This window comes from Calonectris borealis, unplaced genomic scaffold (assembly GCF_964195595.1).
Source record: "Calonectris borealis unplaced genomic scaffold, bCalBor7.hap1.2 HAP1_SCAFFOLD_35, whole genome shotgun sequence".
In the NCBI taxonomy this organism is placed as follows: domain Eukaryota; kingdom Metazoa; phylum Chordata; class Aves; order Procellariiformes; family Procellariidae; genus Calonectris; species Calonectris borealis.
Window position 1 is genome coordinate 1,869,800 of NW_027441451.1, and position 19,590 is coordinate 1,889,389.

The 19,590-nt window shown below is 53.3% G+C and overlaps 1 protein-coding gene across 1 annotated transcript; it reads right to left on the minus strand.

Moving 5' to 3' along the window:
• Positions 1-6,612: 6,612 nt before the first annotated feature.
• On the minus strand, positions 6,613-7,548 carry LOC142076141 (olfactory receptor 14A16-like). The gene has a single exon (XM_075138520.1). It carries the CDS (start codon positions 7,546-7,548, stop codon positions 6,613-6,615), a length of 936 nt encoding a protein of 311 aa, XP_074994621.1.
• Positions 7,549-19,590: the final 12,042 nt, after the last annotated feature.

A 19,590-nucleotide genomic window follows, 5' to 3' on the forward strand; every position in this document is an offset into this window, starting at 1 on the left:
CTCCACCCACCTGCTGGCAGTGCTCTGCCTAATGCAGGCCAGGGTGCCGTTGTCTGCCTTTGCTGCAAAGGTGCAAAGGCAGGAGAGGAGAAGGCTTTGGGGAGACCTAATGACAGCCTTCCCATCTCTTCTGGGAGAGAGGAAAACGGAATGGAATGGAACAGAATGGAATGGAAAGGAATGGAAAGGAATAGAAAAGAATAGAATAGAACAGAACAGAACAGAACAGAATTTCTTCTTAGATAGAAGAAATGGAAAACCAGGGCCTCCCTGGTCTGGTGGAATAGGGACGAATTGGAGTGGCCCCAGAGGACATCTGCCAGGATGTGGTTTGGGGCCTCTGTGGAGAGGCTGAGAGACCTGGGGTTCTTTAGCCTGGTGAAGTAGAGGCTCAGGGCTCTCTAGTAGTGGCCGTCAACTACTTGAAGGGTGGTTTCCGAGATGATGGAGCTTTTCTTGGCAGTGCAAAGGGAAGGCAACCTTGGTAGTGGGAAGAGAAGGAAACCTCCACAAAGCACAGCTTGGAATGTTCAGACTGGATGTGAGGAAAAAGAACTCTCACTCAAAGGGTAGCCTTGTGGTGTAAGAGGTCACCCAGAGGGAGTCTGGATCAGCCCATGGCTTTGTGTTTCAAGGAAAAGCCAGCTATGGGTGGAGAGACATGAGTGAAGGTCTACAATGCTGGGGTGAGAGCTAGGTGGGAAAGCAAGATGGGTGTCTACAGCCTGAAGGGCAAGAGGTGCAGGCATGGGACAGTGTAGGACAGCCTGCAGCAGAGATGGCCTAGACCACTAGCAGGGCTGACAGGCCCATCAAAAGCGAGGTCTGTGTCCCCTTGGCTAAGGCAGTTGCCTCTGCCACCAAGGCCTCCAAGGAGGAACTTTCTTTTGAGGCTCTGGACTTCAATTCTTCCTTCTTGCCCCTTCTTTGGGAGGCCGGGAGGTACCATAGAATTTTCCTACCCTTGGCATGGCTCACCCTCACATCCAACTGCCCCCAGGAAGAGCCCTGAGCCACGCGTGAGGGACAGGGTCTGCCTTCCCAGGGCCTGGGGGTGAGGGCTTGGCCCTTCTGCTTCCTAAAATAAACCAAGGGTTTTCTCAGCATTACAGCCACCTGCACAGTGCCTTTGCCTACCTGCAAGCATGGCCTCCAATGATCTGCTCTAACGAGGCCATGGGGAGGCTTTGTCAGTAATGGCCCTCGGTGGGACCCATTAATACTTCAAGGTACTTTGAGTTTTACTTCTGACTTTAACTTCTTGAGAGGTTTGTTCTTTCTCCTCTCATCATGGGAGCTTCAAGGACTCAGCACCAAATACACCATGGGTCTCATTAAAATACAGAAAGACTTAAGGAGCTCTTTCTCTTCCTGTAGTTTTCTTCAGGTCTTCCAAACTTGTACAGCTAATTGGAGTAATTTCAAAGTGTAGTTAAAGAGGAAGGTTTCAAAGTGCACCTAAAAAAAATATTTTTTAATTTAAATTTACTCTTCAGTTTAGAGAAGAAGTGATGGAAACATTCTCCAAGAGCTAGTGATCCAGGGTGTCTCCTCAGGAGGTCTGGACAGGCAGGAGAAGCAGTCCCTTGAGGTGTGACTCTGTATGCAGAACTTTGCTCCTCACCTCCCAAACCTCACCATTTCTCTCATTGGCCATCTGGGACTTACATCACTCTTCCTTGCATCAGACTTCTCCACTGATCTCTGCAGCTGGGTGTTACAGCTCCATGGCACCAACTCCCACCTGCTCTCCTCAGAGAACTGGCTGCACACAGGCCATGTAAGAGTTTTTTCTATTTGCAAGCAAAGAAAAGCCAAGCTTGATAAAGTTTCATAAACAATAAAACACACTCCTCAACCATATGCTAAGTACAAGCTGTCTCTAATGAAGTTGCCTTTCTACAAGGGATAATCTTATGAGAAATGTTTGAGATAGATACAAAAAAGTTAGATACAACCATAATTAAAGAATTGGCTAAAGAGCCAATGTGACTACTGAAGGACAGGCAAGCTTTTAAGTCCCTGAGTAGGTGAGAGTTATCTGAATGAACAAATGAGAAAATTCGCAAATAATGGAATGGGCCTTTGTCTAGAGAGTCTGCATCTGCAAAGACGACATCAGAAATGGTCATTGTATCAGGACAGGTGAAATTATATGAAAGATTAAAGAAACTGAATACACCGTATAAGAGGAAGAACAGTGGTAATGAAGTTACAGGGCAAGACCAATATTTCTTTGGAATATCCCTTTTGAAAGGTCATTGGATTGGTAGAGGTCTCTTGTGAGTGAGGACAAGCAAGAGTTGCACTCATCTTTGAAAGTGGCCAAAAGTGCAACCCAGGGAACCACAGGCTGCACAAGCTCACTTTGGTGGGGGGTGAGCCATTGAATGAGTGCTCCTGGGTGACATTTCTGGGCACCTGAAAGAGAAGAGCATGGCCATGGACTTACCAAGGGTAAATCATGCCTCACCAACCGGGTTGCCTTCATGATGAAGGAGCTGCATTTGTGCATGAGGGGACAACAGTTGATGTCATTGACCTCCACTTCAGCAAGACTTTTGGCATGGTCTCCCTCAATATTCTTGTACCCAAGTTAGGCCATTCCAGTCTGGACAGGGAGACAAACAGATGGGTAACCCACCAGTTGGATGATGAGGCTGAGAGAGCAGGGTGAAGGGGCCATGCTCTACCTGGAGGCCAGGGGACATACTGGGGTTTGGTGAGGTGGCACAGGGGACTTTCCAGAGCCCTGTGCAGTTTAACACCTGTATCCACTGTCCTCTCAGGAACTTCATGAGATAGACAAAGGACAAAGGCCAGGTCCTGCACCTGCGATAGACTGACACCCTGCAGTGGCAGAGGGAGCAGCTCTGCAGAAAAGGCCCTGGTGGTGCTGGGGACAGAAGGCAAAACAAAACCCAGTAGTGTGAGCTGGTGACAAAGGTGGCCGGCAGTGTCCTGGAGTGTGTAAAGAGAAGCCCTGCCAAGACAGTGCTTTAGGCTCTAAACAGAATTTAAACAAAGCCTCTGACTTGGGTACTATCATCTTAATTGCTAAAAGAGAGGGAGGTGGAGGGATCTCAGCATTTCCAGGTTCCTGCTGAAGATTTAAGGCCTCCGAGAAAGGAGCTGAAGAGAACACTTGTGAACTAGCATAGCCTTTAGATCGTTTCACATGTGAGGGCTCTGCTCCCCCATCTCAATCCTTGGCACCCAGAAACCTCACCTGCTTTTCCGTCCTCTCCTCCCAAAACCTGACCAAGTGATGGGAGGAAAGGCAGCAGAAAGGCCCTTGGCCTCTGTGAATCAGCCGGGGTCTGGCACCTGGAGGGCGATGGTGTCATTTCATTGGACACCCCATAAAGACTCAAGCTGGGGAGTGCCTCTGCAAGTCCGAACCAACAAGGTCCATGGCCAGGCAAGGCTGTGTCTCTGGCTGTGTCTGGAGACCCGAACACCTACAGCTTAGATGAAGCTGGGGCTGAACCTCAGGCCTGGGCTTCAGTGGTCTCCTGGGCCCATGGGCAGAGATGCAGGTGGAGGCCCAAGTGAGGCTGCTCTAGGGCCCTGACAGTGCCTCCATGGGTTCCCACCTGCCAGTGTCCTCAATAGGTCAAGTTCTCATGCCCTGATGTGCAGGATCTGCTCTCTGCTTCTCTCCTTCCCCACCTCGCTGGGGATCTGAGAGATCGCAATTTCATGGTCACTACAGCCAAGGCAGACACTGGTCCTCACATCCCTGAGCAGCTCTTCCTCCTTTGGGAGTACCAGCTCCAGGTGAACATCAGACTGGGTGGCCCGTTTGGCAGCTGTGCTAAGAACTTTTCCAGAACCTCCACAAGAAGCCTCCTGGACTGTTTGCATCCTGCTGTCTCACTTGACCAGTGAACACCAGGGAGACTGAGTCCCCCATAAGAGCCAGGGTCTGGGATCCACAGATTTCCTCAGGTCATTTAAATAAGACTTAGTTCATTCCTCACCCTGACTCTATGACCTGTAGCTCTGTCCTGGGTCTGGCTGGGATGCAGTTAATTCTCTCCATAGCAGACCGTATGGTGATCTGCTTTGGGTTTGTTACTAAACGGCACTGGTAACACACCAGGGTTTTGGCTACTGCTGAGCAGTCCCTGCAGAGCCTGAAGGTTTCCTCCTTCTCACACTCTGCCCCCTCTGCAAGTAGGCTGGGGGTACGCAAGAGGTTGGCAGAGGCACAGCTGGGAAAGCTGACCCCAACGGACCAAAGCAATATTCTGTACCAAATGATGTCATGGTCAACAAAAGAACCGCAAGGAAAGACGGAGGAAGGGGGGACATTTGTGGTCATGGCCTTTGTCTTCCCAAGTAACTGACACACATGATGCTTTCCTGGCAGTGGCTGAACATCTGCTGACCGATGGGAAGTGTGAATGAATTCCCCATTTTGCTTTTCCTGCACACACAGCTTTTGTTTCACCTATTAAACCTTCTTTGTCTTGACTCCTGAGTTTTCTCGCTTCTGCACTTCCGATTCTCTCCCCTGTCCCCCTGGGGTTGTAGTGGGGGAGTGAGCAAGTGATTCTGGGTGTTTTGTTGCTGGCCAGACACAAACCAGAAGTAACTCCTACCGCAGTGTCATCTTTTCTGGCCTCTCGTCTGACCCCCACACAAGCTCTCACCTCTCCTGTTCCCTGTGCCGTAGAGGAGCTCCATGCACCTGCACTGCCCTGACGTCACACAAGGCAGCCCCCACTTCTCGTCTTCCCTGTTTGTCTCTCCTCAAAATATTGTATCTCCACCCACCACAAAAGCCGTGGGAGCTGTCCTTCCCCACCTCAGCTCTTATTCCACTGAAGTCACAGCTCTGTGATGGCACCCGCGGCTCCTGCTCTCTGTGGCCCAGGCTGTGGGCTTTGGTGCCCATCTGGGCTGCAGCCCCTCCGATGGGGCACCAGGGCCAAGGGCAGACTTGTCCCATGCAAACCTGGTACCCAGAGATGGGACCCCGTGTGTGGGAAGGCTTTGCTTCCCAGCAGAGGCATGCTGGAGTGGGTGGCAGGTGGCAACAGAATGGTGGATGAGGTTGCCACCCCGAGAGCAAAAGCTGCAGTGCCCAAGGCCAGAGAGAAAGAGGCGAGGGCTGTGCAGCCCCGGCAGGAGAGGGCTTTGCTGTCCCAGGTGACTCTGCAGCACCGTGGGGCCTGTGCCAGAGGTGGGGCTGATCTCCACGAAGGACAAGGTGCTGCTGAGAATGTCCCTGGGGGAGGACAGCCTGTGATCCAGCCACACCTGCACATCATGCTGGGGGCTGAGCGGTGTGCTGGTTTTGGCTGGGATAGAGTTAATTTTCTCCACAGTACCCAGTATGGGGCTGTGGTTTGGATTTGTGCTGAAGACAGTGTTGATAACCCAGGGATGTTTTCGTTCTGCTGAGCAGGGCTTACACAGGGTCAAGGCCTTTTCTGCTCCTCACCCCACCCCACCAGCGAGCAGGCTGGGGGTGCACAAGGAATTGGGAGGGGACACAGCTGGGACTGCTGACCCCAACTGACCAAAGGGATGTTCCATACTATATGACGTCATGTTCAGCAATTAAAAGGTGGGGGAAGAAGGAAGGGGGGGACATTCGGAGTAGTGGCGTTTCTCTTGCCAAGTCACTGTTATGCGTGATGGAGCCCTGCTTTCCTGGAGATGGCTGAACACCTGCCTGCCGATGGGAAGGAGTGAATGGAACTGAATGGGAAGGTCAGCTTCCCCATCTGCCCCAGGGATGCTGCTGGCCCCAAGGCCACGAGGAAATGGAGGCTACTCACTCGCTGCCTCTCCTGAATTCATATTGCAGGTGATGCCCAGCTCTGACTGAATTTGCCCCCTCCTCTGCTCCCACCAGCCCCACTCCCCACGACAGCACGACAGTCCTGGCCCTGGGCCTCCTCCGGCACCTCCTGCATCTCTCCAGTCTCCCCTCCCTCTGCCTGCTGGGTCCCCACTCACTCCCATGGCACTGCAGAGTCCTTGTCCAGGGATACGTCGATTTGGTGCTTTACTTTTGGGGGACTTCACCTTGGAGGGTGTTTCACCTTCTGAGTCTCCATTCATTGCAACCCCAGGGCACGGGGTGAGTCCCCATCCTCTCCTCTCCTCACCCCTCCAAATTCATTTCCAGAGACTCTGGTATGTGCCATCAGTCTTGTCATCCATGAAGGAACATGAGAAGCTAATGGGAGCTCATGGACCATCTCCCCTGCCATTGGACACCAAGAAGAGAGCTCTTAAATCCAGACCGTTTGGTCCAGTGGAACCCAATGGTACCGTGAGTTTAACCCCAAAAGACTGAGAAAAAGAAGGAGAACAGACTTTTTAAAATATCAATTCCTTGGACATTTATTTGGAAGCAAATTTGGAGGAAGAGCCCAGCCTTCAGGCACTGCACCTGGGAGATCCCCTTTTATTGAAGAGCTGCTATCGGGCATGCCACATAGGACACAGTATTGGACAAGCGTAACAGATTCAAGCCTCAAGACAAGTAGTACTAAGTCAGAAAATATATATAAGCAGGATTATCACAAGAGAAAAAATCAGATTCATGGCCTCAGATAAACTCTGGGGACTGTGCAGAGAAGGGGAGGCAGGTTATTGTCGGTGAAACAGCGTCCACTGTGCCAGTTTCCTTAGGGCATCCTTGAGCTCCTGGTTCCTCATGCTGTAGATGAGGGGGTTCACTGCTGGAGGCACCACTGCGTACAGCACTGCCACCACCAGATCCAGGGATGGGGAGGAGATGGAGGGGGGCTTTAGGTATGCAAATATGCCAGTGCTGACAAAGAGGGAGACCACAGCCAGGTGAGGGAGGCACGTGGAAAAGGCTTTGTGCCGTCCCTGCTCAGAGGGGATCCTCAGCACGGCCCTGAAGATCTCCACATAGGACACCACAATGAAAACAAAGCACCCAAATAGTAAACAGACACTAACCGCAATAAGCCCAATCTCGCTGAGGTAGGAGTGTGAGCAGGAGAGCTTGACGATCTGGGGGATTTCACAGAAGAACTGGTCCACAGCATTGCCGTGGCAGAGGGGTAGTGACAATGTATTGGCCGTGTGCAGGAGAGCAGTGAGAAACCCACTGGCCCAGGCAGCTGCTGCCATGTGGACACAAGCTCTGCTGCCCAGGAGGGTCCCGTAGTGCAGGGGGTTGCAGATGGCAACGTAGCGGTCGTAGGCCATGACAGTGAGGAGAAAATACTCTGCTGAAATGAAAAAGACAAACAGAAAGAGCTGTGCAGCACATCCTGCGTAGGAGATGTCCCTGGTGTCCCAGAGGGAATTGGCCATGGCTTTGGGAACAGTGGTGGAGATGGAGCCCAGGTCGAGGAGGGAGAGGTTGAGGAGGAAGAAGTACATGGGGGTGTGCAGGCGGTGGTCGCAGGCTATGGCGGTGATGATGAGGCCGTTGCCCAGGAGGGCAGCCAGGTAGATGCCCAGGAAGAGCCAGAAGTGCAAGAGCTGCAGCTCCTGCGTGTCTGCGAAGGCCAGGAGGAGGAACTGGGTGATGGAGCTGCTGTTGGACATTTGCTGTTTCTTGGCATAGGGGTACTGTTCAAAACTGGAAAAGACAAGGAAAAAGTATGACAGACTTCTCCAAGCAAAGCCACTCCTTTTTTCATAGAAATCCACCCCCCCTAAAATTGAAATGCATTTCCTTCTCTGGTTTGTGCTGGCTGAGTGTGCTGTGAGGAGCAGGACCTCTGTCCACAGCCAAGGAGCCAGCTTTTCTCTGCTGCAGTGGGTACCTGGGAGCTGGTTTGTGACAGCTCCGATGTTTCCAAGGGATGTCAGATGTCATCCGCCCTTAATGGAAAAGATCAGTATCTGCACTCATGACTCTCAAGAGCGTGGGCTGCAGAAGAGAGGCTTAGCGTGTCCTTATAAGAATTTTGTCTCTGTTTTTTATTGTCCACCATCACATCTGGTGAGTGTTCTTTTTAGGGGTAGAAATGCTCATTTCTATGACTGAAAATGTGAAGAGTCTTGAGACAGGAGAGGCAAAAGGGCTCAGCTCTCTGTGGCTTAGTGCAGTCAGGTGAGCTGCAGTGTCCATCAGTCTGTTACCCAGCTGCCCTGCTCTTTCCCTTGTGCTGCCTCAAAGATGACTTCACACACAAATTACTCATTAAAAGAAACCAAACCAAACCACTGGACTCTGATGAAAGCAGGGGAGCACTGTTGCAGAGGGCAGGTCTGCACACTCTTCTCTTTCCCACCCCAGAGGTGGAGTTGTGATGGAGAAGGACATCGTCCCTCACAAGAGAAGCAAAGGACTCTGAGCGGAGAGTACTGACCTCCAAGGGAAAGCTCAGCCCTCCCTAGGATCCTACAGGAGAGCTGTGCCTTTCTGGAGGGCAGCTCGCAAGCCCAGCAGGACAGGCAAAGCGGAGGGTCAGGGGTCCTGAAGAAGGGATGTCCTAAAGGGAGAGTCAGCTCATTGCCCAGCAGACAATGCCCAGAAGACTTCCACAGTGAAGGACCGAATGAGAGCTGCCTTAACGGAGCCTACCCCGGTGCTTGTTTGCAGCTTCCTCCCACCCCCTGCCCGGGTCTCTGCTGCCTGGAGCTGTCCCTGCTGAGAGCGGGTTCCCTGTCCCCACCTCTCCTCCCTGTCGGTGCTCACAGACCCCATCCCACCCGCTGTGTGCTCAGCTCTGCCCTGCAGACCCCTCCTGGCAGCCGGGCACTGCGCAATGTCTTCTCTGTCCATGCAGGCTCTGATGGGATCATCAGACCAACCCTGATGAGCCTGGAGAAGTTGTACTGATGCTGTCTGTAAGCCACGGTGTGTTGATTTCTCATACTCCCTGCTTTATTCACCTCCAAGAGTAACAGATTTGGAAATCCAGTGCCTCCTCTTGACATGAGACATTAATTTCTATGTCCCATTGCCCACCCAGGCAACCCAGAGTACAAGATAGAAAGAACAGGACACTTGATTTACAGGTAGCCCCTGCCTTGCTGTGCTTCTTCAAAAGTCTTCTGGGAATGTCCTGTAGTGATCTGAAGATGTGAGCAGCCCTGACCCAGGCAGCACCCTCTGGACAGCAGAAGGACCCTGCCCTGCTGGGGCTCGCTCCTTCCACCCACAGCTTCTCCCCACAGCGCCGTGGCGAGCTCCCCGGGCAGGCTGAGTGCTGACCCTGGCAGGCGGCAGAGTCCCTGCCCCAGCACACAGCCCCTGGGGTGCAGGGACCCTGCTCGCAAGGACAGCCCTGGGCACCCCTGCCTGCACACCCCTGCAGTCCCCCCCAGCAGAAGGCAGCCCTCATGCCCTCTCCCTCTGACCGTGCAGCAGGGAAGCCCTGCTCTGCACCATGTCCTCCTCCTCCACACCAGAGAAGGTGGGAGAGACCTCCGGAAATGTCCCACAGGCTGTGGCATGTGCCAGCTTTTGGAGATCTCTCAAGGCACCGCAGCTTCTTTGCCCTGCACCCGGAGACTTACCGTGTCAAGGGCTGTGAAGGTTTCTCCTCCCGTTCATTCTCAGCATCCTCCCAGCCCACACTGCCTCTAACCTCTCTCTGCCTCGCTCCTCTCCCCTCGGTGCCTGCAGGCAGTGCCCCCAGCCCTGCTCCTGGGCAGAGCTGTCTCTCTGCAGCGCTGCCCGCTTGCCAGGAGCTCCCTCCATCCCAGGAGCCCAGCCCAGCTCAGCAACAGAGGACCAGCCCAAGGCACCACTTGCTCTGCCCCCTCGGGGCTCCCTCCACGTGTCCCTGCGCCTCCAGGGAACCTGCTGGGAACAGCCTGAAGTCATCACTGATGGTCCCTCCCTCAGCTGGGAGAGACACTTCTTTCCAGCAGGGGCATTTCTCCCATCTGAAGAAGAGTCAGCTCCAGGAATCACCTTTTCATTGGCCCATCTGTAGACAGGACACCCGGACAGGGACAGGGAAGGACCTCATTTAGCAGTGCCCAGGGAAGGGATTCAGCCCCCATTCCATGGTTGTGGCCCTGGGGCTAGAAGTGGGCTCAGCTGCCCCCCACGCACAGCACAAGCCCACAGGAGGTGGGATTCCTCTGGCCTCAGCTCAGGTGTGCACACAGCAGACACCTGCATGTCAGCTCCTTCTCTCAGCTCCCTGCTAATTAATGGAGATGGAGGCCAGGGCTGACGTGGTCACATGCAAAGACCTGGGGACATCTGCAGTGCCAGAGGTGGTCCAAGATACCTGGAGCTAGCTGCAAGCTCTAGTGGAGCAATGCTGAGAGACAGGGCAGCATCTGGGGGCACCTTCTTGGAGGCTGGAGGTGAATCTCTCTGGCCAGTGGAAATGGCATCAGATGCCCACATTTAGGATGATGGAGCCTGTCTCTCTTCTTTATGTTCTGGGCAGCCTACGCAGGGATTCATCTGATGGAGTCATGTACCACAGGGAGAGCTCAGTTCCTCTCTGTCTTTTCCATCCGCCAGGTTGACTAGATCTCCATTGACTCTAATGGCGGTGGTGTCCTGAACATTCTCGCATTGCCCAATCCACTTCAGGGCAGTTATTCCATGTAAGGCCAGTTACAGGCCTGTAATGGTAGGTGAGGTGCCAAGGCTCTCACACACAGCGACATGCAGTTGGCAGGGACAGCGATGGTCCTACACAGGAAAGCCATCCCCATGCAGAGCGAGGGTGTGACAGACACCCAGGCAGCATTGCGACAGATCCAGGGCCTTTGGGCCAGAAACTGATTGCCACCCCTGCAGCGTGGCAAGGTCCGTCCCTTCTCTCTCCAGTAGAGGTAGGGCACTCCATGAATGGGAAGCCCATCACACCAGGGCCACCACGCGTGTGCCTACACCTTCAGACTTCTGTTTTTTCTCTCCTCCAACCCCCACTCACCCCCTGGAGAACACAGTCAAGGACCAGATCAACAGTTGTCACAGTGGCTGGTCAGGAGCACCTTGTCATTCCTGGAGGTCAGCTTCACCTCCATCAAAGGCCCTCGGGGACAGCAGAGACCCCACCGACAACAAACCCATGTCTTGCCAGGGCTGCCCTTCCCAGCCCTGGTCCTCTCTGCCCTTGGGGACAGCAGGGTTTGCTCACTCTCTTGGCACCCAGGTTCAGCTTTCTGTTTCCACCTGCTCTCCACCCCGGCATGTCTCTGCTGTGAAGCAAAGCCTTTGCACACACGGGGGCTTGGACACTTGGTCCCAGGTTTGCCTAAGACAAGTGAGAGCTTGGCGTGGGGCTGCACCTGCAGTGCTACAGCCCAAATGTGCACTGATGGCCTCAGCCAGGGGCACAGCCAGGACGAGCTGGAGCCTGTGCTTTTTGACATGCATGGAGGAAGTGCCATGGCATGGTGGGACAAGTGACACAGCTTGGGGTGCTGCAATGGCTGGGTAGAGGCTTTTCAGGCGAGACAGGCTGGAAGGCTCAGGAGTGGGATTCCCTCAAAGAGAAGAAGTTGTTTGGATGTCTGGAGGTCCTTTATGTGGCCAGTGAGATGTTGGGTGAGCCCTTGTGAGTGTGGGTCAGAGGAGAGGCCAGTAAAGGTGACATCGTGGTTGGAGATAAGGAACCCACAGTCAGGGTGGGGAAGTTAGCATAGTCTTTTCTAAGCACCCCAAGGAAGTCTCTGGCTGCAGAAGCCTGGGTCTCATGGGGGACTTGAATGGCCTTGGCATCTTCTGGAAGGGGAACACAGCAGGATGCAAACAGTCCAGGCGGTTTATGTCTGGGGAACCACTTCTCAGCACAGCTGCCAGATGGGCCAACAAGGGCAATCCAAATGCGGATTTGAGACTCACAAGCAGTACAGAGCTGGTCAGGGACGTGAAGGTCGATGTAAGCCTTGGCCGTTGTGACCATGAAATAGTGGGGTCCCAGCTCCCGAGGGGTTTGCGGAAGGAGAGTTAAAGACTGCACATGGTGGACATGGAGGTGAAGACTTTGGCCTGTTCCGGGGAGTTTTCGTGGGGATCCAATGGTCAGCAGCACCGAAGGGCAGCAGAGCTCAGTGCAGCTGGTCTTCAAGGACAGCATCCTCCAAGCTCGGCAATGGTCCATATCAAAACTCAGTTGAAACTTGAATGGGATTTCCAGGGCACCACGATGAGCTGTGACTACTTCAGGGACAGGTCAAGAAGAATATGTGTGGCCACTGCTCCACTGAGTAAAGCAGGTGTGGATGGAGCTGAGATACTCGATGTCCTCTGTGCCTCAGTCTTCACCAGCAAGGTCTCCCAGGCCTCTGTACCTCGAGGCAGGACTCTGGAGGGGAACAGTCAGGGCTGGATAGGAATCAAGTCCTGGCTTATTGAGCAACCTCAGATGTTACCAGTCCATGAGAATGGAGGGGCTGCATCCAAGGGTGCTGAGAGAGCAAGATGATGTCAGAGCGAGGCCAGTCTCCATCATCTTTGACAGGTCATGGAGACTGGGGGGACTCCCTGACGACTGGCAAAAGCAAAAGTTGCATGCCTGTTTCAAAGAGTCCCAGAGGATGAACTGGGGAGGGAAAGGCTGGTTAGCTTCACTTTGGATGAATAACATGTCCCAGAGGTTGTTCTGGATTGCATTTCTGGGGTGGACGAGCCCCTCCAAGTGACACAGCTTCGGGACTCCCTGGATGTCTTGCAGCTCTGCAGAATAATTTCTTCATTCAAAGCGTTGGGAGGAAATGTATTTTTGGAAATGGCTGTAGAAATCTGTATTTCCATAGAGGGAGAGAAAGGGTCGTCATCTTGCTTGTCCATGGCCATGGCCATGGCCTATGACAAAAATCAGGAGAATTTATAGACCAACCTCAAAGTTCTGAAAATGAAGACTTCTCAACAGTCATTACACAGACCTCTTCTCTGGACATGTTTCAACTTTTGCCTAACATCTTCTTTCAGGGATTGATGCAGCTGCCAGCACAGAGGTGGCCACTGCCTCCAAGGTACATGGGGGTAGCTGAAGGCCTTCCTTAGGACAGGGAAATGTGACCCAGGTCCTACAGGAGCCTTTCTGAAGCAGGAGCTGGTGGCCAGGCAGAGAAGGCCAAGGCACCTCCGTTGAGACACCTCATTTCTCTCTCTTGACTAGAAAGGGACCTCTCAGCAATTGCACTCGAGGTGTCCAACATTAGAGATCACTCTCATCCCTCTCTTCACCTGCAGTGAAGTCATATGTAATTTACCTGCAGGCAATGAAAACTGAGTGGGTCTAGATGCTGCAGAGTCTACTTGAAGATGCTCCTGTAAGCATTACAGGTTCAGATTTATGCCGATTTCCATGTTCAGAACACAGCTTTTCATTCGCTTTGTCTCTTTGCTTCTCCCTGTGGCTCGAGGGAGTTTGTGACTCCAGTGTGTGACTGACGGGGTGCAAAGAGCAAATATGGGCAGAGTCAGGGGCAGGGAGTGCTTTGAGGTGTCTTGGGATGTGTGCTGGAGACAATAATGTGTTTTCCACTGGTGTATGGTCATCCACAGTGGGAAGTGGACTTTGGTGGAGGTAACATGGACTTGATATACAGCTGAGGAATGTCTTTTGGGTTTTTAATGAGCTGTGCTTGACTTTGGTTCTGCTTGTTGGCAATTAAGAAACATCTTCCTGTGCCCAGTACCCTAGGAATGGGGATTCTTCCCTCATGGGTGTCTCAGGTCTTTTCTGGGGGCAGTGAGATGCGAGGGTTTGCGGTGCTGAGTGCAGGTCAGCAGTAGTGCACAGCCAGAGGCAGTGATTCTCTTCCTCTGCTCAGCACAAGTTAGACCACATCCAGAACACTTGACCAGGTTTTGGTGCCCCACAATGCCAGAGAGACATTGGCCAAGTGGAGCCAGTTCAGTGGAAGGCCAGCAAGATGGTCAGGGCTAGAGCACTTGCCCTGTTAGGAGGGGCTGAGGGAGCTGCGCTTGTTCCAACTGGAGAATGGAGGGCTTTTGGGGGAGGAGGTAACAGCCTTGCACTGCCTACGGTGCGCTTTCCAAGAAGACACTGTAGTGCAAGACGCAAGGGCAAGAGGCAATGGGCCTCCTTGTTCCTGGGGAAGAAGAGAGGGTCAGGCTTGATACAGGAAGAAACTTTTGACACATGAGGACAGTCGGATATGGGAAGACATTTTCCAGAGAGTGTGCGCTGCCTCCATCCCTGGAAGTTTCAGAGACCCACAGGGATAAAGCCCTGAGCAATCTGGTGTGACCTTGCTTTGAGTAAAAATGTAGGCATCTTACAAGGTCACTTCCAGGCTGAATGAAACTTTCGTTCCTTCCCCTTCATGTCATCAACATTAGGGAAATCACTCGGGTTCCCTCTGATGTGGAAATAATTCACATTGGGTGCAGGGCTGCATCACAGGAATCCCACACAGCCCTGATGACATCCTTTTCCTCACCTTTCATTTCCTGCTTCCCTTTTCCCCAATCTACAGTTCTTCACTATTTTCCCCCTCACACCCTCCCAAAACAGGAGCCTCCCCTGTTGTCCTGGCTCTGGCTGGGCTGGAGTTAATTTTCTCCATAGCAGCCGTGTGGTGCTGTGCTGTGGATTTAGGACCAAACCAGTGTTGATAACACAGCCGTGTTGTAGCTATTGCTGAGCAGAGCTTACACAGCGTCAAGGCTTTCTCTGTTTCTCACACCGCTCCACCAGCGAGTAGGCTGGGGGGTGCAGAAGAAATTGGGAGGGGCTACAAGCAGGAGAGCTGACCCCAGCTGAGCAAAGGGTCATTCTGTACCATATGATGTCATGCTCAGCAATAAAAAACTCAGGGAAAGGAAGAGGAAGGGGGAATATTTGAGTTTATGGCATTTGTCTTCCCAAGTAACCGTTACGCATGATAAAGCCCTGCTTTCCTGGGAATGGCTGAACATCTGCCTGCAAGTAGTGGGAAGGAGTGAATTCATTCCTCATTTGCTTTGCCTGCCTGGGCAGCTTTGCTTTACTTGTGAAAATGTCTTTCTCTCAACCAATGAGTTTTTTCCCTTTTGCCCTTCTCATTCTCTCCCCGATCTTGCTGTTGGGGGCAGTGAGCAAGGACGGGGCAGGGGCTGAGGTGCTGCCTGGGGTTTACCTACCACACCAGTTAATCCTTTCCCCATTGGCCATGCTTTTCTTATGTTGTACCCTCCTTTGGTGTTTCTGAGATGGTTGCTGAGGTGTTTTCTACCTTGGGCAGCAAATCCATGAAATAAGTGCCCCCTTTCATTACCTGTAGCATTGTGCAATTGCTCGCGTTGCTGTCTTGATAGAGGACCAGGCATCTGCCCACGTACTGAAACATCTTAGCCTGGGCCTTTCAGTGTTGCCCAAGGAGAAGGGATTCAGCTGAGTCTGAGGGCGAGAATTCAATCACTGGCACGCAAGAACTTCACCTTTATCAATTTCCTGTCTTCCCAAAGCCTGAACAAGGGGTGGCAAAAAAGGATGAAATGAGAGGGGGTCATCACAGGTCTGTCAGTCCATACACAGCTGAGTTTTGTCCTAATAGGTCAGGTTTAATTCAGGTTAATTTTGCTAGCAAGCGTGATTTTTGGAAAGTGTTCAGATATTGTGTGCTTCTCTTTTTGAGGGCTAAAGACTGTCTAGAAAGCATCACCAAAGATATATAGCCATACTGTAGCCATCTGTGGAGAACAGGTGAATTTGACTCATGAAGATTATGAATTAAGGAGTGCAACACCTCCAAATAAGGTGAGGGAACTGAGGAGGGGACACAGGGAGACACTGGCCTCTGTCTCCTCATGCCCCCAGCACCTCAAGGAGATAAAATCTGGGGTGAAAATAACCCATCATTTCTGTTGTAGTATGCCATAGTGGTATGATACCGTAGCTGTATGATGTCATAGTTGTACTGCAGCAGAAGCCACTCAAAAGAATGGGGGATGAACCTCCTAAGGAACGGGACAAGCGCAGTGGCGATCCAACCTGATCTGGTTTCAGCGCCCAACAGTCCAACACAAGCATCTTGCCTGTCCTGGTTGACCATCACAACCCCTGGAGCCCAAGTCGAGGACTGAATGAACTGAATGGACATTTGAGTGGGCATGGCCATCACCTGGTTTTTTACTGATCTACTCATCCACCCATCCCAACAGCAATGTGCTAACGTGGAGACAAGGATATGGTGGGGAATGGTGTTGAAAGCCCTCAAGAACTCCAGGTAAATGAAACCCACCACTCCTCCCGTACCAGGAAATGCAGTCCTTCCATCTCAGAAAGCAATGAGGATGGTCAGGCATGATCTGCCCTGGGTTCATCCAGTCACCTTCTCTTTCGGACTCACAGAAATGGAATCCAAAAGACATGCTCTCTGACACACTCCTCACCAAAGTGAGGCTGAACAGCCTCTGGTCCCCAGCTCGTCTTCTGCGCCTTGTGGAAAGATGCACACAGCATACTTATTCCAGGTTGTTGGGAAGTTTCCCTGATCTCCATGAACTTGCAAAGACAATACAGAGTGACCTGGCTGTGACATCAGCTGGCTCTCTCAGCACCCTTGGATGCAGCCCCACCAGTTCTGTGGACTGTTAACATCTGAGCTTGCTCCAGTAACCCCTGACTTGATCCACAGCCACTGCTGGTTTTTCTCCTCCAGAGTCCTGCTTCAAGACACAAAGGCCACAAAGAGGACAAAGAGTGCCTCCCTCCACTCTCTTACAGCTGCTGCACTCTGGTTTTTATCCTTTCTTCAGTGGTATCACAGAGGTGCCACCAGAATTGCTTATTGGCTCAGCTTTGGGCAGTGGCTGGTCCATTTTGGAGCCAGCTGAAATTGGATTTATCCGACATGGAGTCAGCTCTTGAGCGCTTCTCACCTAAGCCCCCCTGCAGCCACCCTCACCACTGCCAAAACCTTCCCATGTAAACTCAATGCACAGGGTCGTTAAAGTCCCCAGTAAGACGTGAGGTCATTGGACCCAACACTTCCTCAGGCTGGTTAAATAAGACTTCGTCCCCTTCCTCTCCCTGCTTATAGGTTCTTTCTGTCAGAGCAGAGATGTGCTGGACCTCAGCCGCGGCACCAGGGCCGAGCTCAGATGTGTAACCAAGAAAGCTGGTACCAAGCGCCCAAGCTCCCACGCAAGCAGAAGCTTTGCTTCAGAGCATGCTGGGGTGGCTGGCAGGTGGCAACGTAAAGAGGAAATGAGGTGTCCCTAGGGAGAGCAAACCCTGCTGTCCTCAGGAGCAGAGAGAAGCAGGGCTGGACTGTGCAGCCCTGGCAGGAGAGGGCTTTGCTGCCTGTGGTGTCTCTGCAGCCCCGGAGGGCCTGTGCTGGAGGTGAAGCTGATCTCCAGGAAGGACAAGGTGCTGTTGAAAGGTGTCCTTGGCTGGACAGGAACACTGTGAAAATCACTGGTCTGTTCCTTGGTTGCCTCATCAAAGGGATGACTAAAGGATTGAGAGAAGCACTGCCTTTACTGGGTAGAGATGGTACAGGACTCGCTTCACTGCAGTTCCGTGAACGAAAGCACTGAACGTGTCTGGTTCTGCTGGGGTCGGTTACATGCTCTGAATGGGGACGGTGTTCCTGCAGGTCTTGTGCTGTCCCTGCTGGCTGCACGCGCTTGTGCTGGAGAGCCCTGGCATCTCAGGTAGCACCATAGGATGTAGGTAACCTTTAAATTGAGCAGCTGCTCTGAAGTAGGTTAGGCATTGTGGGGGTGTCGAGAAACCTGCCATAACTGTCAATGGAGATGTGGTAAACACAGCTGATGGAGAAGAGGGCGAGACTTAGCTCTCCAATGGCAATGACCCCATCTGCGCAGAGGAATACCTCTATAGGCTGCCCTGGACATAACGACCAGGTTTCATTGTCCTAAATGTCAGCATCTGCTGTCACTTCAGCTGGCCAAAGGAATGCCCCACCCGCTTCCAAAATGATGACCCCAGGCGCTGCCCTGTCCCTCTGAAATGCTCCATCAGAGCTTACAGTGACATGCATGTGTCTTGGACCACCTCTGGCACCTCAGATGTCACCTGTGGTTTGCATGGGCAGAGGAGGTACAGGAGATTCCTCCCTTTCCCTGGCTGGGTGTCCTGTCTCATAGTAGGACAAGGAGAGGTGATTCTTCGACCTAACTCTGTCTCTGATAGGTGAAATGCCCCTGCTGGAAAGAAGTGTCCCTGCCCAGTGGAGGGAGGAAACATCAGTGATGACTTCAGCTTGTTCCACAGTCAGTTCCCCAGGGACATCCCTGAGGGAGCCCCGAGGGGGCAGAGCAAGTGGTGCCTTGGGCTGGTCCTCTGCTGCTGAGCTGGGCTGGGCTCCTGGGATGGAGGGAGCTCCTGGCAAGCGGGCAGCGCTGCAGAGAGACAGCTCTGCCCAGGAGCAGCTCCTCTGCAAAGCGCAGCAGGGCTGGGGGCACTGCCTGCAGGCATCGAGGGGAGAGGAGCGAGGCAGAGAGAGGTTAGAGGCAGTCAGGGCTGGGAGGGTGCTGAGAATGAACGGGAGGAGAAACCTTCACAGCCCTTGACACGGTAAGTCTCCGGGTGCAGGGCAAAGAAGCTGCAGTGCCTGGAGAGATCTCCAAAAGCTGGCACATGCCACAGCCTATGGGACATTTTTGGAGGTCTCTCCCACCTTCTCTGGTGTGGAGGAGGAGAACATGGTGCAGAGTAGAGTTTCCCTGCTGCACAGTCAGAGGGAGAGGGCATGAGGGCTGCCTTCTGCTGGGGGGGACTGCAGGGGTGTGCAGGCAGGGGTGCCCAGGGCTGTCCTTGCGAGCAGGGTCCTGCACCCCAGGGGCTGTGTGCTGGGGCAGGGACTCTGCCGCCTGCCAGGGTCAGCACTCAGCCTGCCCGGGGAGCTCGCCACGGCGCTGTGGGGAGAAGCTGTGGGTGGAAGGAGCGAGCCCCAGCAGGGCAGGGTCCTTCTGCTGTCGAGAGGGTGCTGCCTGGGTCAGGTTTGCTCACAGCTCCAGCTCAGCCCTGGGCATTTCTGAGGGGACTTTTCAAGATGGAGTTCCCTGAAAGGGAAGGTGTCTGTCTTTGAGGTTTCTCCTCTTGGTTGGCTGGGTGGGCAGTGGGACATTTCCAAGGGCACTTTTCAATTGGAAGGTCAAAGGAGGGATGACTGTTTGGATAAGGAGCTTTCCTGCGTCTGTGTGATCAGTTTCTGGCTCTGGGGGCTACAGATAGCACCAGCATCCCCTTTCCAGTCTCATCGGGGTTGCGGGACCTGCTCTTTACCCCCTGCGCACACGGAGAGGCTGCAGGGCAGCGCTGGGCACCCAGGGGCTGAGATGGGGTCTGTGAGCACTGGCAGGGAAGAGCCGTGGGGCCAGAGCAAGAGCTCCTGGCAGGGACAGCTCCAGGCAGGAGAGATGGGCAGCAAAGGAAGGACCTGCTAATGGAAGCCCTGTTGCAGGGGAGATGTGGGCACCTCCCGGCCACCCCTGCAGTGCAGATGCCTTCCCTCAGCAACCCCCTTCATCTCCCCCACCCAGCACAGCCCTCGGCCCTCCCGGCCATGGGGTCTAGGCTGGGAGTCACCTCTCTGTCCAGCAGACCAGCAGAAGAGGCCAAGGGCATCCCTCCTGCCACGTCCCCAGTTCCCACTGACCAGCAATGGGGCTGAGGGCAACTGTCCTGCATTATCACTGTCTGGGAGGTGGCTGCACAGCTGGGTGAGGGGAACGCTGTC

Bases quoted from the DNA above. Each gene is read 5' to 3' on its own strand.
- LOC142076141 (XM_075138520.1), bottom strand. From the start codon at position 7,548: ATGTCCAACAGCAGCTCCATCACCCAGTTCCTCCTCCTGGCCTTCGCA.